This window comes from Dendrobates tinctorius, unplaced genomic scaffold (assembly GCF_039654945.1).
Source record: "Dendrobates tinctorius isolate UK_male_01 unplaced genomic scaffold, ASM3965494v1 ptg000058l, whole genome shotgun sequence".
Taxonomy (NCBI): Eukaryota; Metazoa; Chordata; class Amphibia; order Anura; family Dendrobatidae; genus Dendrobates; species Dendrobates tinctorius.
This window is the reverse complement of record NW_027361726.1, coordinates 5,967,931-5,992,048: the sequence shown is the minus strand read 5'-3', so window position 1 is coordinate 5,992,048 and position 24,118 is coordinate 5,967,931. Positions and strand designations below refer to the sequence as shown.

General features: G+C 44.8%; 1 protein-coding gene across 7 annotated transcripts in view; it reads left to right on the top strand.

The window, feature by feature from the left end:
* The window catches only part of BEGAIN (brain enriched guanylate kinase associated), a 293,257-nt gene that overhangs the window by 241,977 nt on the left and 27,162 nt on the right, over positions 1-24,118 (top strand). Inside the window, exon 1 of one of the 7 annotated variants that reach the window (XM_073577988.1) lies at positions 9,401-12,527. The exons of the other annotated variants lie outside the window; for them this stretch is intronic. Coding sequence (XP_073434089.1) covers positions 12,495-12,527 — 33 coding nt within the window. The 5' untranslated portion in view covers positions 9,401-12,494. Of the gene's footprint in view, positions 1-9,400; positions 12,528-24,118 lie in introns of those variants that run through there. 7 annotated transcript variants of the gene reach the window in all.

Sequence of the window (24,118 nt, the reverse complement as noted above, 5' to 3'; positions counted from 1 at the left end):
GCCATCAACATATTTTGGTCATAGTGGACTACGCCACACGGTACCCAAAGTCGATACCTCTCCGCCACCAATCGGCCAAGCTAATAGCCCCTGGGCTATTTGCCATGTTTTGACACCTTGGACTACCAAAGGAGATCCTTACAGATCAGGGGACATTTATGTCCAAGGTGAGCAGGGAGCTGTGTAAGCTGCTCCGGATTAAACAGCTACGTACGTCGGTGTATCGGTGTACCACCCACAAACCGACGGGTTGGTGGAGAGATTTAACAAGACCTTCAAAACCATGCTAAAAAAGGTGGTCGCCAAGGAAGGGAAGGAATGAGGACATATTACTGCACCCAACACAAAACAAACTACCGAAATCCATTGGTACCTCTGCCCATCATAAAGGTACCCTTTGAGCGGACAGCAATGGATCTGGTAGGCCTCATAGTGAAATCTGCCCATGGCCATCAACATATTTTGGTCATAGTGAACTACGCCACACGGTACCCAGAGGCGATACCTCTCCGCCACACCTTGGCCAGGCTAATAGCCCACAAACTATTTGCCATGTTTTGATACCTTGGTCTATCAAAGGAGATCTTTACAGATCAGTGGACACCTTTTATGTCCAAGGTGACCAGGGAGCTGTGTAAGCTGCTCCGGATTAAGCAGCTATGTACATCGGTGTATCGGTGTACCACCCACCAACCGACAGGTTGGTGGAGAGATTTAACAAGACCCTCAAAACCATGCTAACAAAGGTGGTCGCCAAGGACGGGAGGGATTGGGACATGTTACAGCACTAATGTTCGCTATTCGCGAAGTACCACAGGCATCGACGGGGTTCTCCCCATTTGAGCTATTGTATGACAGGCACCCAAGAGGACTGCTGGACGTAGCCAAGGAGACATGGGAACTGGAGCCCACTCCGCAAGAGTGTCATCGAGCATGTGTCAAGCATGCAGGACTGGATTGTGGCAGTACGGTGCATAGTAAAGGAGCATCCAATGGATGCCCTGGCCGCGCAGAGCAGCATGTAAAACAAAAGAGTCACGGTCAGGACCTTTAAAGAAGGAGATCGGCTGTTGGTACTAGTGCCTACCCCAGAGAGTAAGCTCTTGACCAAGTGGCAAGGGCCATAGGAGATATGGGGGAATTTGGGAGAAGTGAATTATAGAGTTTACCAGCCTGGGAAAGGAAGGACTGGGAATGTTTGGCCACGGAGGCGACCCCCGTGGTACCAACAGGGAACCCTCTGTCACCAGCCAAGGACAAGGCCGAGAGAGAGAGGTAAAAACAGGGGACCCTCTCTCGAAACAGCAGCGTCAAGATTCCGTTCTCCAGCATGACATTGTCACCGAGCCTCATGTAAGGGTACAAATGAAACATTATTGGGTGCCCGAGGCCCGGAGACAAGCCATCATGAGTGAGGTAAGACAAATGATCCATCTGGGAGTAATTGAGGAATTCCGGAATGTCTGGGCTAGCCCCATTGTGCTAATCCTGAAGCCGGACAGATCATTACGGTTCTGTAATGAATTCCGTAAGTTGAATGAGGTGTCAAAGTTTGATCTTTACCCAATGCCCCGGGTAGACGAGCTGATCAAGCGAGTAGGTCAGGCCCAGTACTTCACTACGCTCGATCTGACCAAGGGTTTTTTGGCAGGTGCCTCTTATGGAGTCAGCAATGGAAAAGACTGCATTTATTATTATTATTATTATTATTAATAATTTATATAGCGCCAGTAATTCCTTGGTGCTGTGCATGAGAAGAGGGGGTTACATACAAAGTTATAGATATCGTTAACAGTAAACAAATGTACAATGACAGACTGGTGCAGAGGGGAGAGGACCCTGTCCTTGTGGACTTACATTCTACGGGATAGTGGGGAAGTGACAGAAGTTCGGGGGTGCAGCAGCTCTGGTGGTGATGAGGCGGCAGCTCAGGCAGTGGTGAGGCAGCAGAATGGTTATTGCAGACTGTAAGCTTTCCTGAAAAGATGGGTTTTCAGGTTCCGTTTGAAGGATCCGAGGGTGGTGGATAATCGGACATGTTGAGGCATGGAACTCCAGAGGATAGGGGATATTCGGGAGAAATCTTGGAGGCGGTTGTGTGAGGAACGAATAGGTGTGGAGGAGAGTAGGAAGTCTTGGGAGGATCGAAGATTACGTGAGGAAAGATTTTGGGAGATTAGTTCAGAGATATAGGGAGGGGAAAGGTTGTGGATGGCTTTGTAGGTCAGTGTTAGTAGTTTGAACTGGATTTGTTGGGGAATTGGGAGCCAATGGAGGGATTTGCAGAGGGGAGAGACAGGGGAGTAGCGAGGAGAGAGGTGGATTAGTCTGGCAGCAGAATTGATGACAGACTAGAGTGGTGCAAGAGAGTTAACAGGGAGGCCACAGAGGAAAGTGTTGCAGTAGTCAAGGCAGGAAATGATGAGGGCATGTACAAGAGTTTAGTAGATTGAGGGCTGAGGAAGGGACGGATTCTGGAAATATTTTTGAGTTGGAGGCGACAGGAGGTGGAAAGAGTTTCGACGTGTGGTTTGAAGGACAGGGAAGAGTCGAGAGTTACTCCGAGGCAGCGGATTTCAGGTGCGGGAGAGAGCGTGATGCCGTTTACCATAATAGATAGATTGGGTAGGGAAGATATGTGAGATGGAGGAAAGATAATGAGTTCAGTTTTGTCTACATTGAGTTTTAGGAAGCGAGAGGTGAAAAAGGAGGATATGGCTGATAGACTCTTGGGGATTCTGGACAGCAGAGAGGTGACATCTGGGCCAGAGAGGTAGATCTGAGTGTCATCTACATACAGGTGGTACTGGAAGCCATGGGACTTTATGAGTTGTCCTAGGCCAAGAGTATAGATGGAAAAAGTAGGGGTCCCAGGACAGAGCCTTGGGGGACTCCAACAGAGAGGGGGCGGGATGAGGAGGTAGTGTGGGAGTGGGAAACGCTGAATGTGCGGGCTGGAATGATCATGTTAGTGAGGTTGGGGAGCAGGTGGGATGGGATGGGGTCAAGTGCACAGGTGGTGAGGTGTGATTTGGAAAGGAGATGAGTAAGCTCTCCTTCAGTGATGTTGGAGAGGGAGGTTATTAGGGAAGGGCAGAGGTCGGGTATGTGGAGTGGTTGGGGGGGTGGAACTGTAAAGGTTTGCCTTGTTTGGTCGATCTTGTTTGTGAAGTAGGTGGCAAAGTCCTCAGCAGAGATGAGGGGAATTGGAGGTGACAGTGGTGGGCGGAGGAGAGAGTTAAATGTGCTGAGCAGTTGTTTTGGGTTGTGGGATAATGAAGATACAAGGTTTGTGAAATAGGTCTGTTTAGCAGAGGTGAGGGCAGATTTAAAGGCAAGTGTAGCTTGTTTGAAAGCAGTGAAGTCGTCTGTCAGGCGTGTTTTCTTCCAACGCCGCTCCGTGACCCTGGATGCTTGTCATAGTTTTTTGGTGAGGTTGTTGTGCCAGGGTTGCCTATTGGTTTGTCGCACTTTTCCATGCATGAGAGGAGCGACTGAGTCTATGGCTGATGTGAGGGTGGCATTGTAGAAAGCGGTGGCACTGTCCGTGTTGTGGAGTGAAGATATGGAGGACAGAGGTAGAAGAGAGTCCGAGAGTCTGTGAATGTCTAGGTGTGCGAGGTTTCTGCAAGGATGTGCTAGTGGCTGGATATGGGGGGCAGGTGAGAAGGACAAGGATGAGAAGGTGAGTAGATGGTGGTCAGATAGGGGGAAGAAAGAGGTTGTGAGATTAGATAGGGAACAGAGGCGGGTGAAGATGAGGTCTAATGTATGTCCATCTGTGTGGGTGGCTGTGGAGGACCACTGAGTAAGTCCAAAGGATGAGGTAAGTGACAGGAATTTGGAGGCTGCTGGCTGGTGGGTGTCAATGGGGATGTTGAAGTCCCCCATGATGATGGTGGGGATGTCAGAAGAGTGAAATTGGAGGAGCCAGGTGGAGAATTGGTCGATGAAGGCAGTGGCTGAGCCCGTTGGTCGGTATATGACAGCCATTTGGAGATTAGAGGGAGAGTAAATATGGACAGAGTGAACCTCGAAACAAGGGAGGATAAGGGAGGGTGGGGGTTGGATAGGGTTGAAGGAGCAGTTTTTAGAAAAGAGGAAACCCACTCCTCCACCATGTCTGTTGCCAGGGCAAGGAGTGTGGGTAAAGTGGAGGCCGCCATAACTCAGCGCGGCCGGGGAGGCCGTGTCAGGGGGTGTCAGCCAGATCTCAGTGAGGGCCAGGAAGGAAAGGTTGCAGGAGGTAAAGAGGTCATGGATCACGTGGAGCTTGTTGCAGATGAAGTGAGCATTCCAAAGTGCTCCAGAAAGAGGGTGCGGCAGGGAGGGGGTCAGTGGCACAGGTTTTAAGTGTGAGGGATTGCGGTAGTTTCTCTTAGTGTGAGAAAGATAGGGGTGAGGATTAGTGGGATGTATGAGGCGGGGGGGCAGGATTGGGGGATATGTCACCAGCAGTGAGAAGAAGCAGAGAAAGGGAAAGCGGGTGGGTGAAGGAGAGTGATCGTCTTGTATTGTATTTTAGTAGGAGAGGTCTGAGGTTAAGGAGTCTGAAGATAAAGTGAGGTGGGGGGGTAAGAGCGAGGGGAAGATAGTTAATTGGTTTAAAGGTGCAGGGGTTTGGGGATAGCGAAGGAGAGTGAAGACTATTGGGGTAAAAACGGTGATCTCAAATGTGAGCATGGTTAAAGAGCAGGGAAAAAAAAGCAAGTAAAGTAAGAAAGCAGTGGTTAGTCTTACCGTCTGACCGATTTCTGGACTATTTCTGGTCTATTTCTCATGTATCACTTTAAAGATGTCACTTCAAATGATGTCGCATCTGACCAAGGTCATATCTGACCTGCTCTGTTCAACTTATACCATTCAAATGTCCATGAAATGAAGCCATGTGAGGGAGAGAGGGAGCAGGAGGATGGTTCACAGCATGGAGCAATTAACAGATTGCAGTTAATAGGACATTTGACTAACATCAAAGTTGAAGAAAGAGGTAGGATAAGATGGAAGGATAAGACTAGGTGTGAGGAGCATGGGTATATCAATATGCATACAGTTAATTTGAAGTATGATACATGGAATTAAAATCAGGGGAAAAAACAAAGTACAGACGTACCAATTAAAAACAGAGGGTGGGGAATGCATGAGGGTTCAGGGGTTCAGTGGGTATTCTGGATTAAGCGGGGTTCAGCAGACATACCTGTGGAGGAAAGCAGATGGATCAGGACATGGCAGCATGAAGGAGAATATACCACCGGAGGGTCTTTACCACTACGTAGTCTTGCCCTTTGGACTACTTGGAGCCCTTGCCACATTCCAGAGGTTGATGGACATGTTAGAACCCCATCGGAAGTATGCATCAGCGTACTTAGATGACATCATCATCGTTAGTGCTGACTGGTATACCCCCTTGTCCCAGGCACAAGTGGTAGTAGATCTGCTCAGAGTCGCGGTCTTGATGGCAAATCCCAAGAAATGTATGATAGGGCTCGAGGAAGCCTGGTACTTGGGTTACGTGATAGGCCGTGGGGTTATCAAACCCCAAATAAATAAAATCAAGGCCATTCAGAACTAGCCCTGACCTGTTACCACCAAACAGGTGAGAGTGTTTCTTGGAATCATTGGGTATTACCAGAGGTTTATATCTAATTTTTCACGGAGAACAACCCCCCTTACCGATCTCCTTAAGGGAAAGAAGTCAGTCATGGTTCGGTGGAACCCCCAGGCGGAGGAAGCGTACCAATCCATGAAGGTGGCGCTGTGTGAACAGCCCCTCCTCATCAGCCCCAACTTCATTGCTTCATTGCGTAGACAGATGCCTCTTACGTGGTCCTAGGAGCGGTCCTGTTGCAGGAGGTGAACGGAAAGGAGCATCTGGTCATCTACCTAAGTAGAAAAATTATAACATAGTGGAGGAGTGCCTTTAAGTGGGCCTTGGAGTCCCTATGCTACTATTTGCTTGGGCATCAGTTTTGTTTAGTAACGGACCATTCACCCCTCGCCTGGATGAGAAAAGCAAAAGAGAGGAATGTTCGAGTCACCCGATGGTTCCTGTCCCTACAAAACTTTAGTTTGCCGGTGGGACATCGGGCGGGGAAGTCACAGGGAAATGCAAATGCCCTGTCATGGGCCCCCCTGTATGGTGAGAAATGATCAACCCCACAAGTTTGAACAGGGGGGGGAGTGTGAGTGTGAGGCATCGACTGGTGTTATATGTGAGGGTCGCTATGTGTCCCCAAGGATGCGCACAGTAACATATTGAGGCAGCGGGAGTGCATTGCAGTCACAGGCATAGCTGTGATTGCAATGTAAAATAAAAGTAAGTGTTAGTCTTGGGCAAGCTATTATCCAGGGCAGATTTAGGAAAATCTGGTCTAGGCTTTTATTTTTGAAACGGACTACAGGATGGTAGTGGGGCAGTCCATTTCCTCCCTCCTGGCCCAGGTGTTCCATGTGGCCCATGGCCACAGATATCAGTTAAAAACCCTGCAGTAAAGGGTTTGGGTGTGTCAGAGTGTCTCAGTTTGGGTTTGCAAGTGTGCAGAGCAGAAGGCTCTGCAGAGCTCCACCTGTGTGAGGCAACACAGGCAAGGGGAGCCAAAAGGCCTGGCACCCACAGCGTACACGGCAACCGGTCTTGGATGTGAACTGTCTTGTTTCCTGGCTGCGATCCAGAGGATACCATGTGCTATTTATTTTCTGTGAGTTTGGACATTAAACACGTTTTGCTTTGAACTTTTCCTGGGTCACTGCCTCATCACTGCACAGTGTGGACACTGCTTCACTACACTATGGATATTTTCTCTGCGACACAATTATTTCTGAATCTCTAAATCATTCATGGATGCCCTGAATTATTCAACTTAATGACGTCCGTTTTGTACGTGAAATTCATCACGTCCTATAAAAACATGGAGGTTAAATATTCTGATATGTAATGTCTGCAGAAGTAATAACCTAATACATAATATATAAAATCTGAGTTTTATCATTGTAAGCATCCCACTCACTTCGGGACATGTCAAATTCACCGGACAGAGGGATTCATGTTTTTGTGATTTCTTTAAAGGTTTTGAACAATATCATTTTGTTTTTACTTAAATACGTGTTTTGAGCTAAAAAAAATAACGTTCACAATTGGGATTCATCGACATTTTTTAGTGTTTGTGTTTTAAATCTGTTTGTAATCCTGCACATTGCTGGTTGTGGAATGAGTCAAGTGAAAACTTGTCAGTCAGATCAATCTGATGGGGAGTTTGTAACTTCTTCGTCTTTTTCTTTTAGGCTATGTGCACACGTAGTTTTGAGAGCTGCGGATTTGTCCCCGCAGATTTGTAAAAAACCGCAGGTAAATCCGCAGGTCAAAAGTCCTGCGGTTTACCTGCGGTTTCACACCTCATAATGGATAAGGTGTGAAACCGCAGCGGATTCCGCACAAAGAATTGACATGCTGCGGACTGTAACCCGCAGCAAATCCGCGCCGAAAAATCCGCAGCATGTGCACAGCGTTTTTGGTTTCACCATTGAAAACAATGGTACTGTACAACGCAGCAGAAACTGCTGCGGACCCGCAGTGCCAGAAACGCTGTAGATCCGCAGCAGAATCCACATCGTGTGCACATAACCTTAAAGAACATGGCAGCTGATACATGCTGCCCGATCTATGGACTTTATGATTTCAGGCACGTATAGAAAAACATATTTTAACAGCCACTGGGTACCAAGACGCACAGACTAGTTGACTCTCTCCGGCTTCTCCTCAACCGCTGCCCAGGAGTGACAGCACTGCCTCTGCGTGTGTATAGGGAAAAACCTGCCACTTCAGGTGAGCGGGTACGGAGAATCCGCCGGGGACCTGCCTGTCCGACTAGTCTCCTGTGGCGGATGGTAAGCCATGTTTCTCTATGAAACGTCGCAGTATTTCAGAGTCAAACATACCTGGCTAAGATTGAGCCGCCAGTGCCCGATACACGCTGCCCATAGACTGATCAGCGATGCATCAGCTGTCAATTCCCTCTTACTCCTCTCAGATGAGTTATGACCACATCAGAGATGAGCTCCACTTCAGTGCGGTCTGTCGTTAGAAGTCTTCTGAATTTTACCTCTTATCTGTCACATACTGAGCTCTCAGCTGACCTATAAACACATACCCCATTTTAATGGAGCTTAATTTTGATGAGGTAATAACTAATCATAAAAGAGTTCAGAAAAAGACAGATATGAGATAGAAACTCCCAGTCAGAACGGTCTGACAGGTTCTCAGCAGTTAACATCCTTCAGCCAGCAATGTGCTAGAAAACAAAGAACTTAAAAAGCCCACCTTTTCTGGCTGATTACATTCTTCACCAAGGATAACTGCTGTATTCATTCTGAGACACTGTTGACTAGGTTATTTCAATGTTTTTAGCGCAAATCTCATTTTGTTGACTGTCAAAGGTTTATTAGCATAAGAATATCCCTGCCTGTCCTAGCAAAAAAGCACAGTCCCCTTATGTGATGGGATTTGCCAGAACAAACTGGTGTGTGATAATAGATGCAAAGATGATGGATGGTGCAGGGTTTTTGCATTATTCTTCAGGGGTGCACTGCTCCCCAGCGTCCCGTTTGCCGGCGGTATCGGTGCTCCTCTGATGATTTATAGCCGGCTACAGAGTCACACCACAAGCCCGTATCCATATAGTTTCAGAGCAGCTCTTGCAAGCTCTATTGCTAAGAGCCTATTAGAACTAATGACAAATTGCAGAGGTGGCCGGTAACCTAGGCAATGAGCACTAATCAAAATTAAAAATCCTTCTAGTCTATATAACAGAGAGAATTTCTAATGAGGCAAATTGCAAAATCGCTTGTTTTTACCATCACTTTTCAATTTTACACCCATTTCAGATAATGAGGCAATCCCTTTCAGGACAGAATTGTGGTGATACAGTGTTGACTGTTAGGACCCGTAACAATCCAAGTCACATAGCAGAGAATACAGATCCCATCATGTTGCAAACCCCAGTCCCGACTGCCGACAATTACAGCTTTTTTGGAGGGCATGTTTAATACGTTTATTGTAGATTTCCAGGTAGAGTCTCTCTGATAACTGTATCTGTGTGATGCACATTTACAGATAATGAGGGATTATAACAGTGCCGTGCGGAGAGCTGATGAGAGGAAGTCAATTTCCACCACATAAAATAGAGTCTGTTATTGCTCGGAGTGTAAATGTGAATTAATAAATGGGATTCCAAAAAGGAAGATCATTGCAACTGCGAAGATTGACAAGGATTCCGGCAGATTTCATTGGAATAAAAAAAAAAGGAAAATTATTTTCCATGTGTGAGACAATATATCAGTGACTGTACAGATTCTCCACCTGGACATGATGCCCTATACTATCTCTATATATAAAACTGAATGTATGTATGTATGTGTGTGCATCACCAACCAATCACGAAACATCTTTCATTTCACCAGAGCTGTTCAAAAGAAGCTGAGCTGTGATTGGTTACTATGAGCAACAGTTTTCCTTGCAACCAATCACTAAGCATCTCTCATTTCACCAGAGCTGGTTAAAAGAAGCTGACCTGTGATTGGTTGCTATGAGCAAGTTTTCCCACTTGACAACACCTCAGCAGACACTGACATGGTGTGAGAAATCTAGCATCCCCGGGAACATAAGCTCCCAGCCATTGTCTGCCCCTCAGAAAGGAGCAGAGTGCACATGACAGAAATGAATCCCCCCTTCCCTGCCCATATCACCATCCCACATCCTCCATCCCATAGGCACATCTTCCCTCTTAAAGGGATCTCCGGTATGGAAGTCAGGGCAAATACATCCAGCGCTTTGGTTTTGACCCCAGGCCTCTCTTAAAGGGATCCCCGGTATGGAAGTTAGGACAGTTCCACTCAGCTCTGTGGTTATGACCCCAGGGTCTCTTAAAGGGATCATTGGTATGCAAGTTTGGGCAAATCCACTCAGCGTTTTGGTACTGACCCCAGGCCTTTCTTAAAGGGATCTCCTATATGGAAGGCAGGGCAATCCATCCAGTGCTTTGGTTCTGACCCCATGCCTCTCTTAAAGGGATCCCCGGAATGGAAGTCAGGGCAATTGCCTTCAAATGCTCTGGTACTGACCCCACGCTCTATTAAAGGGATCTCCCGTACGGAAGTTAGGGCAAATCCCTCAGCGCTCTGATTCTGACCCCAGGCTTCTATAAAAGGGATCATTGGTATGGAAGTCCGGGAAAATCCACTCAGTGCTCTGGTTCTGACGCTAGGCCTCTCTTAAAGGGATCCCCTGTATGGAAGTTAGGACCGTTCCACTCAGCGCTCTGGTTCTGACCCCAGGCTGACGGGATGATGTGTGATATTAGGGGTAGTAGTCCGGTGGCTCTGGCTGATGGGATGATGTGTGATATTAGGGGTAGTAGTCCGGTGGATCTGGCTGACGGGATGATGTGGGAAATTAGGGGTAGTAGTCCGGTGGATCTGGCAGACGGGATGGTGTGAGATATTAGGGTAGTAGTCCGGTGGATCTGGCTGACGGGATGATGTGTGATATTAGGGGTAGTAGTCCGGTGGATCTGGCTGACGGGATGATGTGGGATATTAGTGATAGTTGTCCGGTGGCTCTGTCTGATGGGATGATGTGGGATATTAGGGGTAGTAGTCCGGTGGATCTGGCTGACGGGATGATGTGGGATATTAGGGGTAGTAGTCCGGTGGATCTGTCTGACGGGATGATGTGTGATATTAGGGGTAGTAGTCCGGTGGATCTGGCTGACAGGATAATGTGGGATATTAGTGATAGTTGTCCGGTGGCTCTGTCTGATGGGATGATGTGGGATATTAGGGGTAGTAGTCCGGTGGATCTGGCTGACGGGATGATGTGGGATATTAGGGGTAGTAGTCCGGTGGATCTGGCTGACGGGATGATGTGTGATATTAGGGGTAGTAGTCCGGTGGATCTGGCTGACGGGATGATGTGAGATATTAGGGGTAGTAGTCCGGTGGCTCTGGCTGATGGGATGATGTGTGATATTAGGAGTAGTAGTCCGGTGGCTCTGGCTGATGGGATGATGTGTGATATTAGGGGTAGTAGTCCGGTGGATCTGGCTGACGGGATGATGTGAGATATTAGGGGCAGTGGTCCGGCGGCTGTGACGGGATGATGTGGGATATTAGTGGTAGTTGTCCGGTGGCTCTGGCTGACGGGATGATGTGGGATATTAGGGGTAGTAGTCCGGCGGCTGTGACGGGATGATGTGGGATTTAGTTGTCCGGTGGCTCTGGCTGACGGGATGATGTGGGATATTAGGGGTAGTAGTCAGGTGGCTTTGACGGGACGATGTGGGATATTAGGGGTAGTAATCCGGTAGCTCTGGCTGACCGGATGATGTGGGATATTACACTCAGCTTTATATATATAGATATAATCATTATAATTTGTTATAACTAACCGTAGCTAGTTACTATGCCCGGGCAGCGCCAGGCTCTTCAGCTAGTACTTAATATTTAGAAAATCTGCTATGTGTGCACGTTGCGCATTTGCCTTTGTAAAATTCTGCGCGGATTCTTCCTCTCGGCAGAAAACGCAGTTGAAAATCCACACGTTTTTGATGCGGATTTTCATGCGGTTTTCTCTGTGGATTTGCAAGCTAAATAAGGCTGTGTGCCCACGTTGCTCATTACTTTCCGCATAGGTCCGCGTTTTTAGCCATTTCCAATGTTCCCAGAAACTGCACGGAAAAAACGCATGAAAAACGTGCGTTTTTTGTGCAAAAATCACGCAAAAAAACGCGCAGAAATAAACCGTGCGGTTTCTGGGAAAGAGTCCGGTTTTCTGAGCATTTAAAAACGCTAACGTGGGCACATAGCCAAAGATATATTATTTAAAAAAAAAAAAGAATTGTGAAGTTATTTCCTTGTCCAACCTCTTTGTCATGATTCAGGATGGGGTTTTGTCTTTGTCCCGTCCTGGTCAGACAGGAGTTAATTGTTTCTGCTTCTCTCTGGCAGAGGGTGGCTATTTAGTTGCAAAGTGACCTAGGTCTGGTGTCAGTTATACTCCTGCCCTCAGTTAGTTGACCCCTTGCGTGCCTTGTGCCTGATATATTTTTGCTTGTTTAGTTTTGACCGGGTCCGTCTCTTCGTTGTGATTTTGTCTACTGTCTTGGTACTGTGTATTTGCCCGTTCTGGTTTTCTGATCTCTTGCTATGTCCTGACTATTCGTTCTGTCTTATCCTTTGGTACTGTCGTTCTCTCTCATGTTTTGACCCCGGCCTGATCTGGTTTACGTCTCTGTATTTGCCCTTTTGTACTTTGTCCAGTAATTACCCCTCTAGGAGTTTTCCTTCTGCTCCTAGCTCTCTGAGTTTAGGCCACGCCCCCAGCAGTTAGGTGCTTCAGGTCTTATCTGGCCTGAAGCAATCTCTCTGCTCCTGCTGCCTCTTAGAGACCTTTGGCCGGCTCCGCCCTCAGCAGTCACGTGCTTCAGGTCCTGTTTGCCTGAAGCATGCATCTTCATCGCTGCTGCCCTGCTCCACAGGTATCTATGAGTACAGTCGGCCTTACTAAGGACACGCGCACTGGCTCAGGGAGCAAGTGCAGTGCGGTGTTCATGACACTCTTCTTTTACATTCTCCATTGAAGACCATACTATCATTACATACCATGTTCAAATATAATGTTTACACACACAAAACAAATATAAGTGAATATATATATATAATACACACATATATACTGTGTGTATATATATATATATATATATACACATATTATATACACACATATATACAATATGCAGTATATTTACACACACATATTATAGTGTCAGCCAGATACCCTCATAAATAAAATGTTACATAAAGAGTTAAATAAAAGACACACACGAAATTTGCGTGAAACGCAATAATTGTTTATTTTTCAAAGAAATTTTTTTAAAAAATTGCATGGGCTCCCATGTAATTTTCATAACCATCAGAGGAAAAGCCAACGGCTGAGGCCTGAAGTTAATATTCTAGGAAGGCGCCAATAGCCATATAGGTTCCCAGGCTATTATTATCAGCTCACAGATGTTTGCTTAGCCTTTACTGGCTAGTTTACAGGGGAACTCCCAGAAAAAAATTGACATGGGGTCCCCCTATAAAATCGAACCAGCAAATCTAGGCAGACAGCTGCAGGCTGATATTAACTCCTCTCTGCCATCATACATACTATTCCGTCCATGTGACCTGGGCCTTACTTCCCATGGACGGAATAGTACGTCATAGTGATCAGCCGTGCATACGGGTGGTGTGCAGATAATCGCGACCGGGTGTCAGCTGATTCTCACTGCTGACACTCGGCACTAAGTTCTAGGCACTTTAACCCCCGGAATACTGCGATCATTGCAGCATTCCGGGAGCAGGCAGAGGACTGACAGCCCCTCTGCCTTTGGATCGGAGACCCCGCTGCGTGATGCGGGGTCTCGATCGCTGCTATGGTAACCCGATGTCGTCATGACGACATCCGGTTTACCAGAGCTGAGAAACTTCCTGTCATGCGCAGTGCATGTCAGGAAGTCTCTCAGGTCAGTGTGCACAGATTTCAGTGCTGACAGCTTCTATAGCATGCAGATGCTGCTTCATCTGCATGCTATAGAAGCGATCAACCTGCACAAAATGAATGTCCCATAGTAGAACAAAGTGTAAAAGATAGAATGAAATATCGGAATAAAAAGCGATAAAAAAAAGTAATGTGCCCGAAAATGGTACCAATAAAAACATCAACTCGTCCCGCAAAAAACAAGACCTAGCATGACTCTGTGGGCCAAAATATGGAAAAATTATAGCTCTCAAAATGTGGTGATGCAAAAACTATTTTTTGCAATAAAAAACGTCTTTTAGTGTGTGACAGCTGCCAAACAGAAAAACCCGCTATAACGACTCTTTCACATGTCCTGATGTTTCCGGGACTGGAGATGTCAGTTTCTGTGTGTAATACTTGCGGCACACGTGTGGCATGCGTGTGCCGCATCAGTACCACAAGGACGGGCGCCAGGGAAGAAGTGTTACAGTAAGCGCTGTTCCCCGGCGCCGGGTGCTGAACACGGCTCTCATCATTCTCCCCTGCTCTGCCCGCGATCGGCACAAGCACGGGGAATGATGAGAGCCATGTTCAGATCCCAGCACCAGGGAACAGCGCTTACTGTAACGCTACTTCCCCGACGCCGATGCGTGTCACATGGATGACATACATGTGTGTTATACATATGCACGTGTGCTGGATGTTTTGTGGCCCGTGCTGACATTAAAAAACAGACATGTCAGCATGTTTTGCCCACAGACACACGGTCCGTGGAGACACACTGACATGTGCACAGACCTATTCACTTGAATAGACAAATAGCGCTCCGTTCCTCCACCTCATGGACTCTCCCAGTAGGTCATGGCACCTGCAAACCATAACAGTAAAATCTGGTGCTCCTTCCCTTCTGAGCTCTGCCATGTGCCCAAACAGTGGTTTACCCCCACATATGGGTTATCAACGTACTCAGTACAAATTGCACAATAACTCTTGTGGTCACATTTCTTCTGTTACCCTTGGGAAAATAAAAAATTGGGGGCGAAAAGATCATTTTTGTGGAAAAAGTATGATTTTTATTTTTACGGCTCTACGTTATAAACTTCTGTGAAGAACTTGAGGGTTCAAAGTGCTCACCACACATCTAGGTAAGTTCCTTAGGGGTCTAGTTTCCAAAATTTTCTCATGCAGTGGTGCCGCAAGTGATAGCACGAACTCTGGTGACCTCTGACGGCAGCCCAGTGATACACTGCGGGAAGCTCACCTCTTGTCAGTGGATCGCCGCAGGCCAGGTAGAGCGGTCACATCTCCCGATGTGACTGTTCTACACGTGAGATCGCCGTGGGACACTAGTTATTAAATGGACTACTGTGGAAAGGTAAGTATATGTTGGTTTATTATCTTATTTTTGTTGCAGGAGATCAAGGGCGTCGGGGATTAGGTGTTTGGCGAGTATGAATGTGTTTTTTGTTTTACAATTGAACACAGTCGCCGGATGAAGGACTTCTACTGTCCCATCAGACGATGCCTAGCTACACACAGACAACCGCAGACAGACACAGACACGCACATATTCTCCGCTCACACACACACATTCTCTGCTCACACAGTCACCGCCCACATACCCTTTCTCCTTCCTTCCGCAGCGTTTTTGGCATGCAAATCCGCAGTCCTTTTTACACCTGCGGTTTTGCTGCAAATTTGACTGACTCAATGGAAGCAGAAATGCTGAAGATCCGCAAAATGAACTGACATGCTGTGTAAAACACTGCAAATCTATGCTGAATTTTCCGCAGCATGTGCACACCCATTCTGGATTCCCATTGATTAACATTGGTTGGGCATTACATTGCGAATTTGATGCAATTCCGCGTGGGAAAAGCGCTGCAGATCGGCAAAAAAAACCACAACCTGTGCACATAGCCTAAGAAATGTTCAAATACCAATGCAGTGCTCAATATAAGCAAAACAGAACTGTGGAAAAAAATGACTTCCTATTAGCTGTCTGATAGAGCCTGAATCATTCTGTCCATCTTCTTTGCTTTACACTGCAGCACTGCTTGTCCAGACTCAGCTGGAAAGTAGTAGATAGAAATATAGAAATAAGGAGAGAATCATTATAAACTATACCCAACTAAATAACCAGAGACCAAGACAAAAAAATCGTGTAGCAAAGAGGAGGGGCTCAATAAGAGGGCGGAATTGTAGATGTCCGTTTCATCAGGGACATGCTTTTCCCTGTGTGTTAAGTTTGGATACATACTGGTTCCACCTCATTTGTCCTGCACCTTGGTCCAGAATTTTGAGGATGCAGAGCGGCAAATATGGATAATTTCCACATATTTTCCTTACTGGATGTAATCAGGTTACACTGTTCACATCCTAAATAAACACAGCCGCTTACCCTGTACGTGAATCATTTGCAGGTAATTATTTTCCCTTGAGAGAATTAGCTGTGACTTCAGTATTAAGTGCAAATTAGATTTTCCCTATTGAACAAATAATGTAGAAAATTCATATTTTTATTCAATTTTAAGTAATTAGGTTAACGAATGTTTAGGATGATTGGAGACTCCGATTCATAGCGTCAATATCAACGCAGTGTCTAATATTGTAATATTGGCTTCCACTAAAACAATAAGAGATTGGCAAATTTTGTATTTAAACTGTTAAACATATCTACACGGTGTAAGCCTAAAATATATGGAAATAACCTGTACCATAAAATAATTACGATAATATAGCCCGTATATACAAGAATATAACTATAATACTGCTCCCTATGTACAAGAATATAACTACTATAATACTGCCCCTATGTACAAGAATATAACTACTATAATAATGCTCCTATGTACAAGAATATAACTACAATAATACTGCCCCTATGTACAAGAATATAACTACTATAATACTGCTCCATATGTACAAGAACATAACTACTATAATACTGCTCCCTATGTACAAGAATATAACTACTATAATACTGCCCGTATATACAAGAATATAACTACTATAATACTGCTCCTATGTACAAGAATATAACTACTATAATACTACCCCCTATGTACAAGAACATAACTACTATAATACTGCCCCTATGTACAAGAATATACTGTAACTACTATAATACTGTTCCTATGTACAAGAATATAACTACTATAATACTGCTCCTATATACAAGAATATAACTACTATAATACTGCTCCCTATGTACAAGAATATAACTACTATAATACTGTCCTCTATGTACAAGAATATAACTACTATAATATTGCTCCTATGTACAAGAATATAACTACAATAATACTGCCCCTATGTACAAGAATATAACTACTAGAATACTGCTCCATATGTACAAGAACATAACTACTATAATACTGCTCCCTATGTACAAGAATATAACTACTATAATACTGCTCTCTATGTACAAGAATATAACTACTATAATACTGCCCGTATACACAAGAATATAACTACTATAATACTGCCCCCTAGGTACAAGAACATAACTACTATAATACTGCTCCCTATGTACAAGAATATAACTACTATAATACTGCTCCTATGTACAAGAATATAACTACTATAATACTTCTCCCTATGTACAAGAATATAACTACTTTAATACTGCTCCTATGTTTAAGAATATAACTACTATAATACTGCCCCCTATGTACAAGAATATAACTACTATAATACTGCTCCTATATACAAGTATATAACTACTATAGTACTGCTCCTATATACAAGTATATAACTACTATAATACTGCCCCCTATGTGGAATACTGTAATATTATAATAACACTAGACCTCATTATCTGCATGATAGAACATTATGGACTTCCCAAAGCTGACATTAATCCTTTCAAACCCTCCATATGTGAGAAAACACTTAATCAGGTGCCCAATGTACCTCATTTGTGACGTTTCATTCTTCAGCTTTTTTTTTTCACTTTGTACGACTTTTGAAAATTAAAGGGAACCTGACAACTGATACATGCTGCTCTTGCTTCGATGTATTATTGCAGGATGTATTAGGCACTGGCGGTTTGATCTCAGCCAGGTATGTTTGACTCTGAAATGCTTTGGTGTTTAACAATGAAACATGCCGTATATACTCGAATATAAGCTGAGATTTTCAGCCCATTTTTTGGGGCTGAAAGTCCCCCTCTTGGCTTATATTCAAGTCATATACACCAGGGGGTCAGTGGGGGCGGGGGTGTCAGGTCATACTTACCCGTCCTGGCGCTGTCTCTTCAGCCCCCAGCTTCTCCGCGATCTCCCTTCCTTCCTTCAGTGGTCACATGGTACCGCTCATTAAACTCATGAATATGCGCATATTCATGAGTTTTAATGAGCGGTACCACGTGACCGCTGAAGGCAGGAAAGGAGATCGCGTAGAAGCTGGGGGCTGAAGAGACAGCGCCAGGATGGGTAAGTATAGCAATACTCACCTGTCCTGCGTCCATGGCTCCTTGCTGCTGTCTGGCACGTCATCTGTCAGTGACGTACAGACAGCAGAGGGCGCGGTGACGTGGTTAGTGCGCGCCGCGCCCCGTGCAGTCTGAACGTCACTGACAGATGACGTGCCAGACAGCAGCAAGCAGCGATGGACCGGGGGACAGGTGAATATCTCAGGTGCCAGCAGAGACACCGGCACCTGGCCCCCAGCGACGGAGAGGTGAGTATGTCATTTTTTTGTTTTTAAATGCAGCAGCTGCAGCACATGGGGGCATAATCTATGGAGCATCTTATGGGGGCAGCATATGGTGGCATAATCTATGGAGCATCTTATGGGGGCATAGCCTTTATGGAGCACTATATGGGGCATATTATTCTATGGAGCATCTTATGGGGGCATAACCTTTATGGAGCACTATATGGGGCATATTATTCTATGGAGCATCTTATGGGGCCATTATTAACCTTTGTGCAGCATTATATGGGGTGTATTTTGTATGGAGCATATTATGGGGCCCATCATGAACTGTATGGAACATTATGTAGGGCTCCTGATTCAATATGGATATTCAAAAACATTTATCCTACTGATGTCTCAATTAATTTTACTTTTATTGGTATCTATTTTTATTTTTTAAATTCACCAGTAGCTGCTGCATTTTCCACCCTAGGCTTATACTCGAGTCAATAAGTTTTCCCAGTTTTTTGTGGCAAAATTAGGGGGGGTCGGCTTATACTCGGGTCGGCTTATACTCGAGTGTATACGGTACTTTAAAAGCCATTCAAAAAGGATCCATGATGGAGATATGGATGCAGGCAAATCCCAGGTGGTTTCTTACCACCCGCTGCCCTTTATTGACTGGTCTCTCCTTATATTCGCCTGTCCGACTAGTTTCCAGAGCAGCTCAATCCCCAGAGTCTTTTAAAGTATGTTTTTGCGGCATTTCATAGTCAAACATACAGTGGGGGAAATAAGTATTTGATCACCTACCAACTTGCAAGAATTCTGGCTCTCACAGACCTGTTAGTGTTTCTGTAAGAAGGCTTATACTCTGCACTCATTAATTGCACCTGTTTGAACTCGTTACCTTTATAAAAGACACCTGTCCACACACTCAATCACACTCCAACCTCTCCACCATGGCCAAGCCCAAAGAGTTGTTTAAGGACACCAGGGACAAAATTGTAGACCAAAATAAGGTTGGGATGGGCTACAGGACAATAGGCAAGCAGCTTGGTAAGAATGTAACAACTGTTGGCACAATAATTAGAAAAAGGAAGACACACAAGATGACTGTCAGTCATCCTTGGTCTGGGGCTCCATGCAAGATCTTGTCTCATGGGGCAAGGATAGTTCTGAGAAAGGTCAGGAATCAGCTCAGAACTACACAGGAGGACCTGGTCAATGACCTGAAGAGAGCTGGGACCACAGTCTCAAACATTACCGCTAGTAACACACTACGCCGTCATGGATAAAATCCTGCAGGGCATGTAAGGTCACCCTGCTCATGCTAGCACATGTCCAGGCCTGTTGGATGTTCCCTATGGGAGAAGGTCATGTGGTGAGATGAGACCAAAATAGAAGTTTTTGATATTAACTCCACTTGTCTTGTTTGGAGGAAGAAGGATCAGTACAACCTCGAGAACACCGTCCACAAACCGTGAAGCATGGCGGGGGGGGGAAACATCATACTTTGGGGTGCTTTCCTGCAAAGGGGATAGGATGACTGCACTGTATTTAAGGGGAATGGATGGGGTCATGTATTGCAAGATTTTGGCCAACAACCTACCCCAATAAGAGCATTGAAGATTGGTCGTGGCTGGGTCTTCCAGCATGACAATGACCCAAAACACACAGCCAGGGCAACTAAGGAGTGGCTCTGTAAGAAGCATTTCAAGGTCCTGGAGTGACCGAGCCAGTATCCAGAGAAAGAAAGAAAATCTTTGGAGGAGCTGAAACTCAATATTGCCCAGCGACAGCCCTGAAAACTGAAAGATCTGGAGAAGATCTGTATGGAGGATGGGGCCAAAATCCCTGCTGCACTGTCTGCAAACCTGGCCAAGAACTACAGGAAACGTCTGACCTCTGTACCTGCAAAGGTTTCTGGACCAAATATTATGTTCTGTTTTTGTATTGTATCAAATACTTAATTTGCATTTTATTGCATGAAATATGTAAAATCATGGATTTTTAAAAAAAAAATTGTCTCTCACAGGTGAAGTTACATACGATAAAAATTACAGACCTCTCCATTCTTTATAGGTCGGAAAACTTGCAAAATGGGCATTGTATCAAATTCTTAGTTCACCTACTATACCTGGCTGCGATCATACAGCAAGGGCCTGATATGTGCTGCCAGTGGATCGGCTGTCAGGTTCCTTTTAATGGAGGTGGTTAAAGGAACTTGTCAGCACATATGGAGGTAGCGGATGGCTGTATAGTTACTTATCCTCCAATAAAATGAGCTCTACTGGAGCAGTCATACATCAGACTAGTAGTGCAATGAGGGTGTGTCAAGAAGCAGAAGTACAGTGACACGCCTCCAGTGCACTTGCAGCCTGATTTACATATGGCTTTTGCACTAGATTTCTGCTGACTGACACATCGGATCTGTCATCATTTTTATTATGGGACAAGCAACTGTAAAATATGCAACAGCTGTTATATGTAAAAACGTGCTGACAGGTTCCCTTTCACACCTTCATTGGTTCAGCTGTGCAGATTGAGAGTAGAATGTAGATTCAGTAAGCGAAAGCCTTCCTGGCAATTGTCGGAGCACTAAACAATGAGTTTTGTGTCTTTCCCCATTTATAAAAAATCCTCTGGATTCTACTGCTTGTAGTCAGTGGATGTTTCAGGTTTTCTCCACATTAACATTCAATTCTAAACGTCCTGGTGTCATTGTCTGTCACAGATCTACTATAACGGCACAGATCTACCGTAACGGGCACAGTTCTAACATAACGGCACAGATCTAACAGGACGGTCACAGATGTAACACAACTGTCACAGATCTACCGTAACGGTCACAGATCTACCATAACGGCAGGATGGTGGCTGCTATGGGGCCCATTGTAGTGGGGGCCAAGCTCTGTGCTGCTGACCCTGCTTGCTGTGACACTATCATGCTATATAGCATGCTGACAGCTCACCTATATAGACGCTGGTGAACAGAGATTCTCAGTGATCGCTCTATGACCCAGATGCTCTCAGATTTAACAGTACACATTGTATAAAGTTGCTTCCACGTTGTTCTCAAAGGTGCAGACACCTATTCAGCTGAGCGAATGGTGCCTTTTACATACCACATCTGACAATTGTAATAATTTCACAAATTCTAATTTACTGCTATGATTAATTTCAGCAAAATATATACAAACATGTATGGATTAGGGACCTTTTAAGCTTGGGTAGGCCTTGTCTTTCAGCTCCTAATCGGCATGGATAGCTTGGATGTTCCTTTTCCTGTCATTGCTATGCTTCCCATCATTCAGGCCTCTCCAATTTGTACAGTTCTTACTTGTTAGAAGGCTTCCTTCAGAATAAGCTGATCACAAAGTGTCCCCCTTACTGCCACCCCATGGATTAACCATTATCTTTGGGGAAACCTGGCAATAAGTGTTCTGTTTCCCTGCAGCGCCCCCACAGGGAGAATAAAGCATAACACGGCAATCACATACATGGGTTGTCTGTGTAATACAGAACAGAATAGGTGATGCAGAGCAAGAGTTGCACTTTATAACTACTGACTCTGAACGGAGGCCCCCTGTATTATCTACAAATTCTCCAATAGGGTGTATATCATAGGGTTGCTTATACTGGCCTCCCTCTTGCATTTCTCTCTTTGTGTCCCATTAACCTTCCTCCTCATAGTAGACAATTGCTTGGAAATGATACTTTGCCTAAAGTGCGTATTCCACACTTAGTAGAGCCCCACTTGCTGTTATAACCTGCAAATATTCTTGGGTTGTCAAGACAAAGGTTCAAAAAGTTTAAGGTAATCTGTCACCAGCTTTTTTCTACACCATCTGAGACCAGCATGATGTAGTGACAGAGACACCGATTGTTGTTGTAGTGTTGATAAAATTTGTTTTCTCTGCTGCATATCTAGCAATACACTGAATGCTGAGCTCTGTACAATACTGCCAACGCCACTGATTGACACCTTTCTGAGTACAGATTTACTCGTCATCTAAAGATTATCTCCTGTTTATGAAACAGTAATTTTATCGAAACTGCCTCAAACAGCCCACTAAGAGACACATCGCTGGAATCAAGGTCTCTGTGCCTTAATAATGCTGCTCTCAAATTAGGCAGCAAAAAACTAATGACAGATTCCCTTAAAGAGAAGAGATCATCGCGTTGCACAGCATAAACAAGATAAAGCGTACAAAACCATACAAAGGAATTAAATATTCATTTAGATACAACAGAAGTCACATAGGAGCATCGGCTACACTACCTGAACGTGGCAGAAAGAAGAAGTGGTCAATGACCGTCATCAGATTCCCAAAGCGGTTAGTGGTCAAAAACCCTCAAGTCACTGTAAAAGACCTACAACAAGATTGCAGCAGGTAATGAGGTTTCAGTTTGCACAGTAAGGCACACACTAAATGATAAACTCCAAGACATGAACCTTCACTGACCCAACAGCACAAGAAAAGTAGGCTCCATATTAGTTAAAACCATATAAGTAAGCCATGGTAGTTTTGGGATTCTGTTCTATCTAGCGACTAAACAATTTTCTAAGAACACCCTGCCTACAGTAAGGCATGGCAGTGACCCGGTGAGGTTAGAGTGCAAACCATGCATCGAGTGGAGGTCAATATTGATTCAATTAAGTGTCAGGACATCTAGTCAGGAAACATCATGCCTTCAGTAAAGAACCTGCAGCTTCGCCTCATTGAACCTTTCAGAATGACAGTGATTCCATGCATACCTCAAATTCCACCAAGGCTTTGTTTCAGAATCATTCTGGAAGATTCTGGAGTGGCCATTAGAATCATATGACTTGAATTCAATAGAAAATCTTTAATGCCTTTGTAAAGGCGGTTGGATCAAGCCCAAGATTATTAGTGACCTGGAGGCAATTGCCTATGAAGAATGGAGTAAAATTCCTCAGGAACGCTGTCAGAAGCTGGACTCTAGCTTTGCATCACATTTGCAACAGGTTGTAACAGCCAGAGAGGCTCTCCTAAGTACTAAAAACGTAGTACTATCGTGAAAGGGACGAATAATTCTGAGACTGCAGGAGTCAGTAAAAGTGGAATTTTGTGCTGAATTTGGAGAAAGCACTCACAGTAGTGTTCACAATACTATCAGTCCAATATGACTAACCAGATTAATCTCTGTTTTTGGTATAAAATATATCACCACATGTCAAACGATTTACCAGTTAGTGCCGTAGATTGTAAGAAAACCACCAGACTCAGCATTCATAATCTGTAAGTTTCTGAGTCTGTGTATTAGAATAATTAATTCACAATAATATCAGTGTGGAGATCAATTAGTGAGGTCAGTCATTCTGTGAAGACACAGGTGTGAATCAGGGGGCCTTTATTTAATGGTGAAGCCAGGGCACGTTGTACATGCATTTCTCCTGAAAAGCCTGAGAAATATCGGGTGTTCGAGACAATTGTTCAGAAAAACAGCGTACTTTGATTAATAAGTTGATTGGAGAGGGTGAAACTTATAAAGTGCAGACAATGATCGGCTGTTCAGCTAAAATGATCTCTAATGCTTGAAAATGGAAAGCCAAACCAGAGAGACGTGGAAGAAAATGGAAGACTACCATTCGAATGGATGGAAGAACAGTCAGAATAGCAAAGGCTCAGCCAATGATCAGCTCCAGGATGATCAAAGACAGTCTGAAGTTACCTGTGAGGACTGTGATAGTTAGAGGATGCCTGTGTGACGCTAATCTCTTAGCAAGAAGTCCCTGCAAAGTCCCACTGTTAAAATAAAAGACATGTACTGAAGTGGATACAATTTTCCAAAGAACACACCTCAACTGGCCTAAAGAGAAATGGAGAAACATTTTGTGGACCGATGAAAGTAAAATTGTTCTTATTGGGTCCCAGGGCTGCAGACAGTTCGTCAGACGAG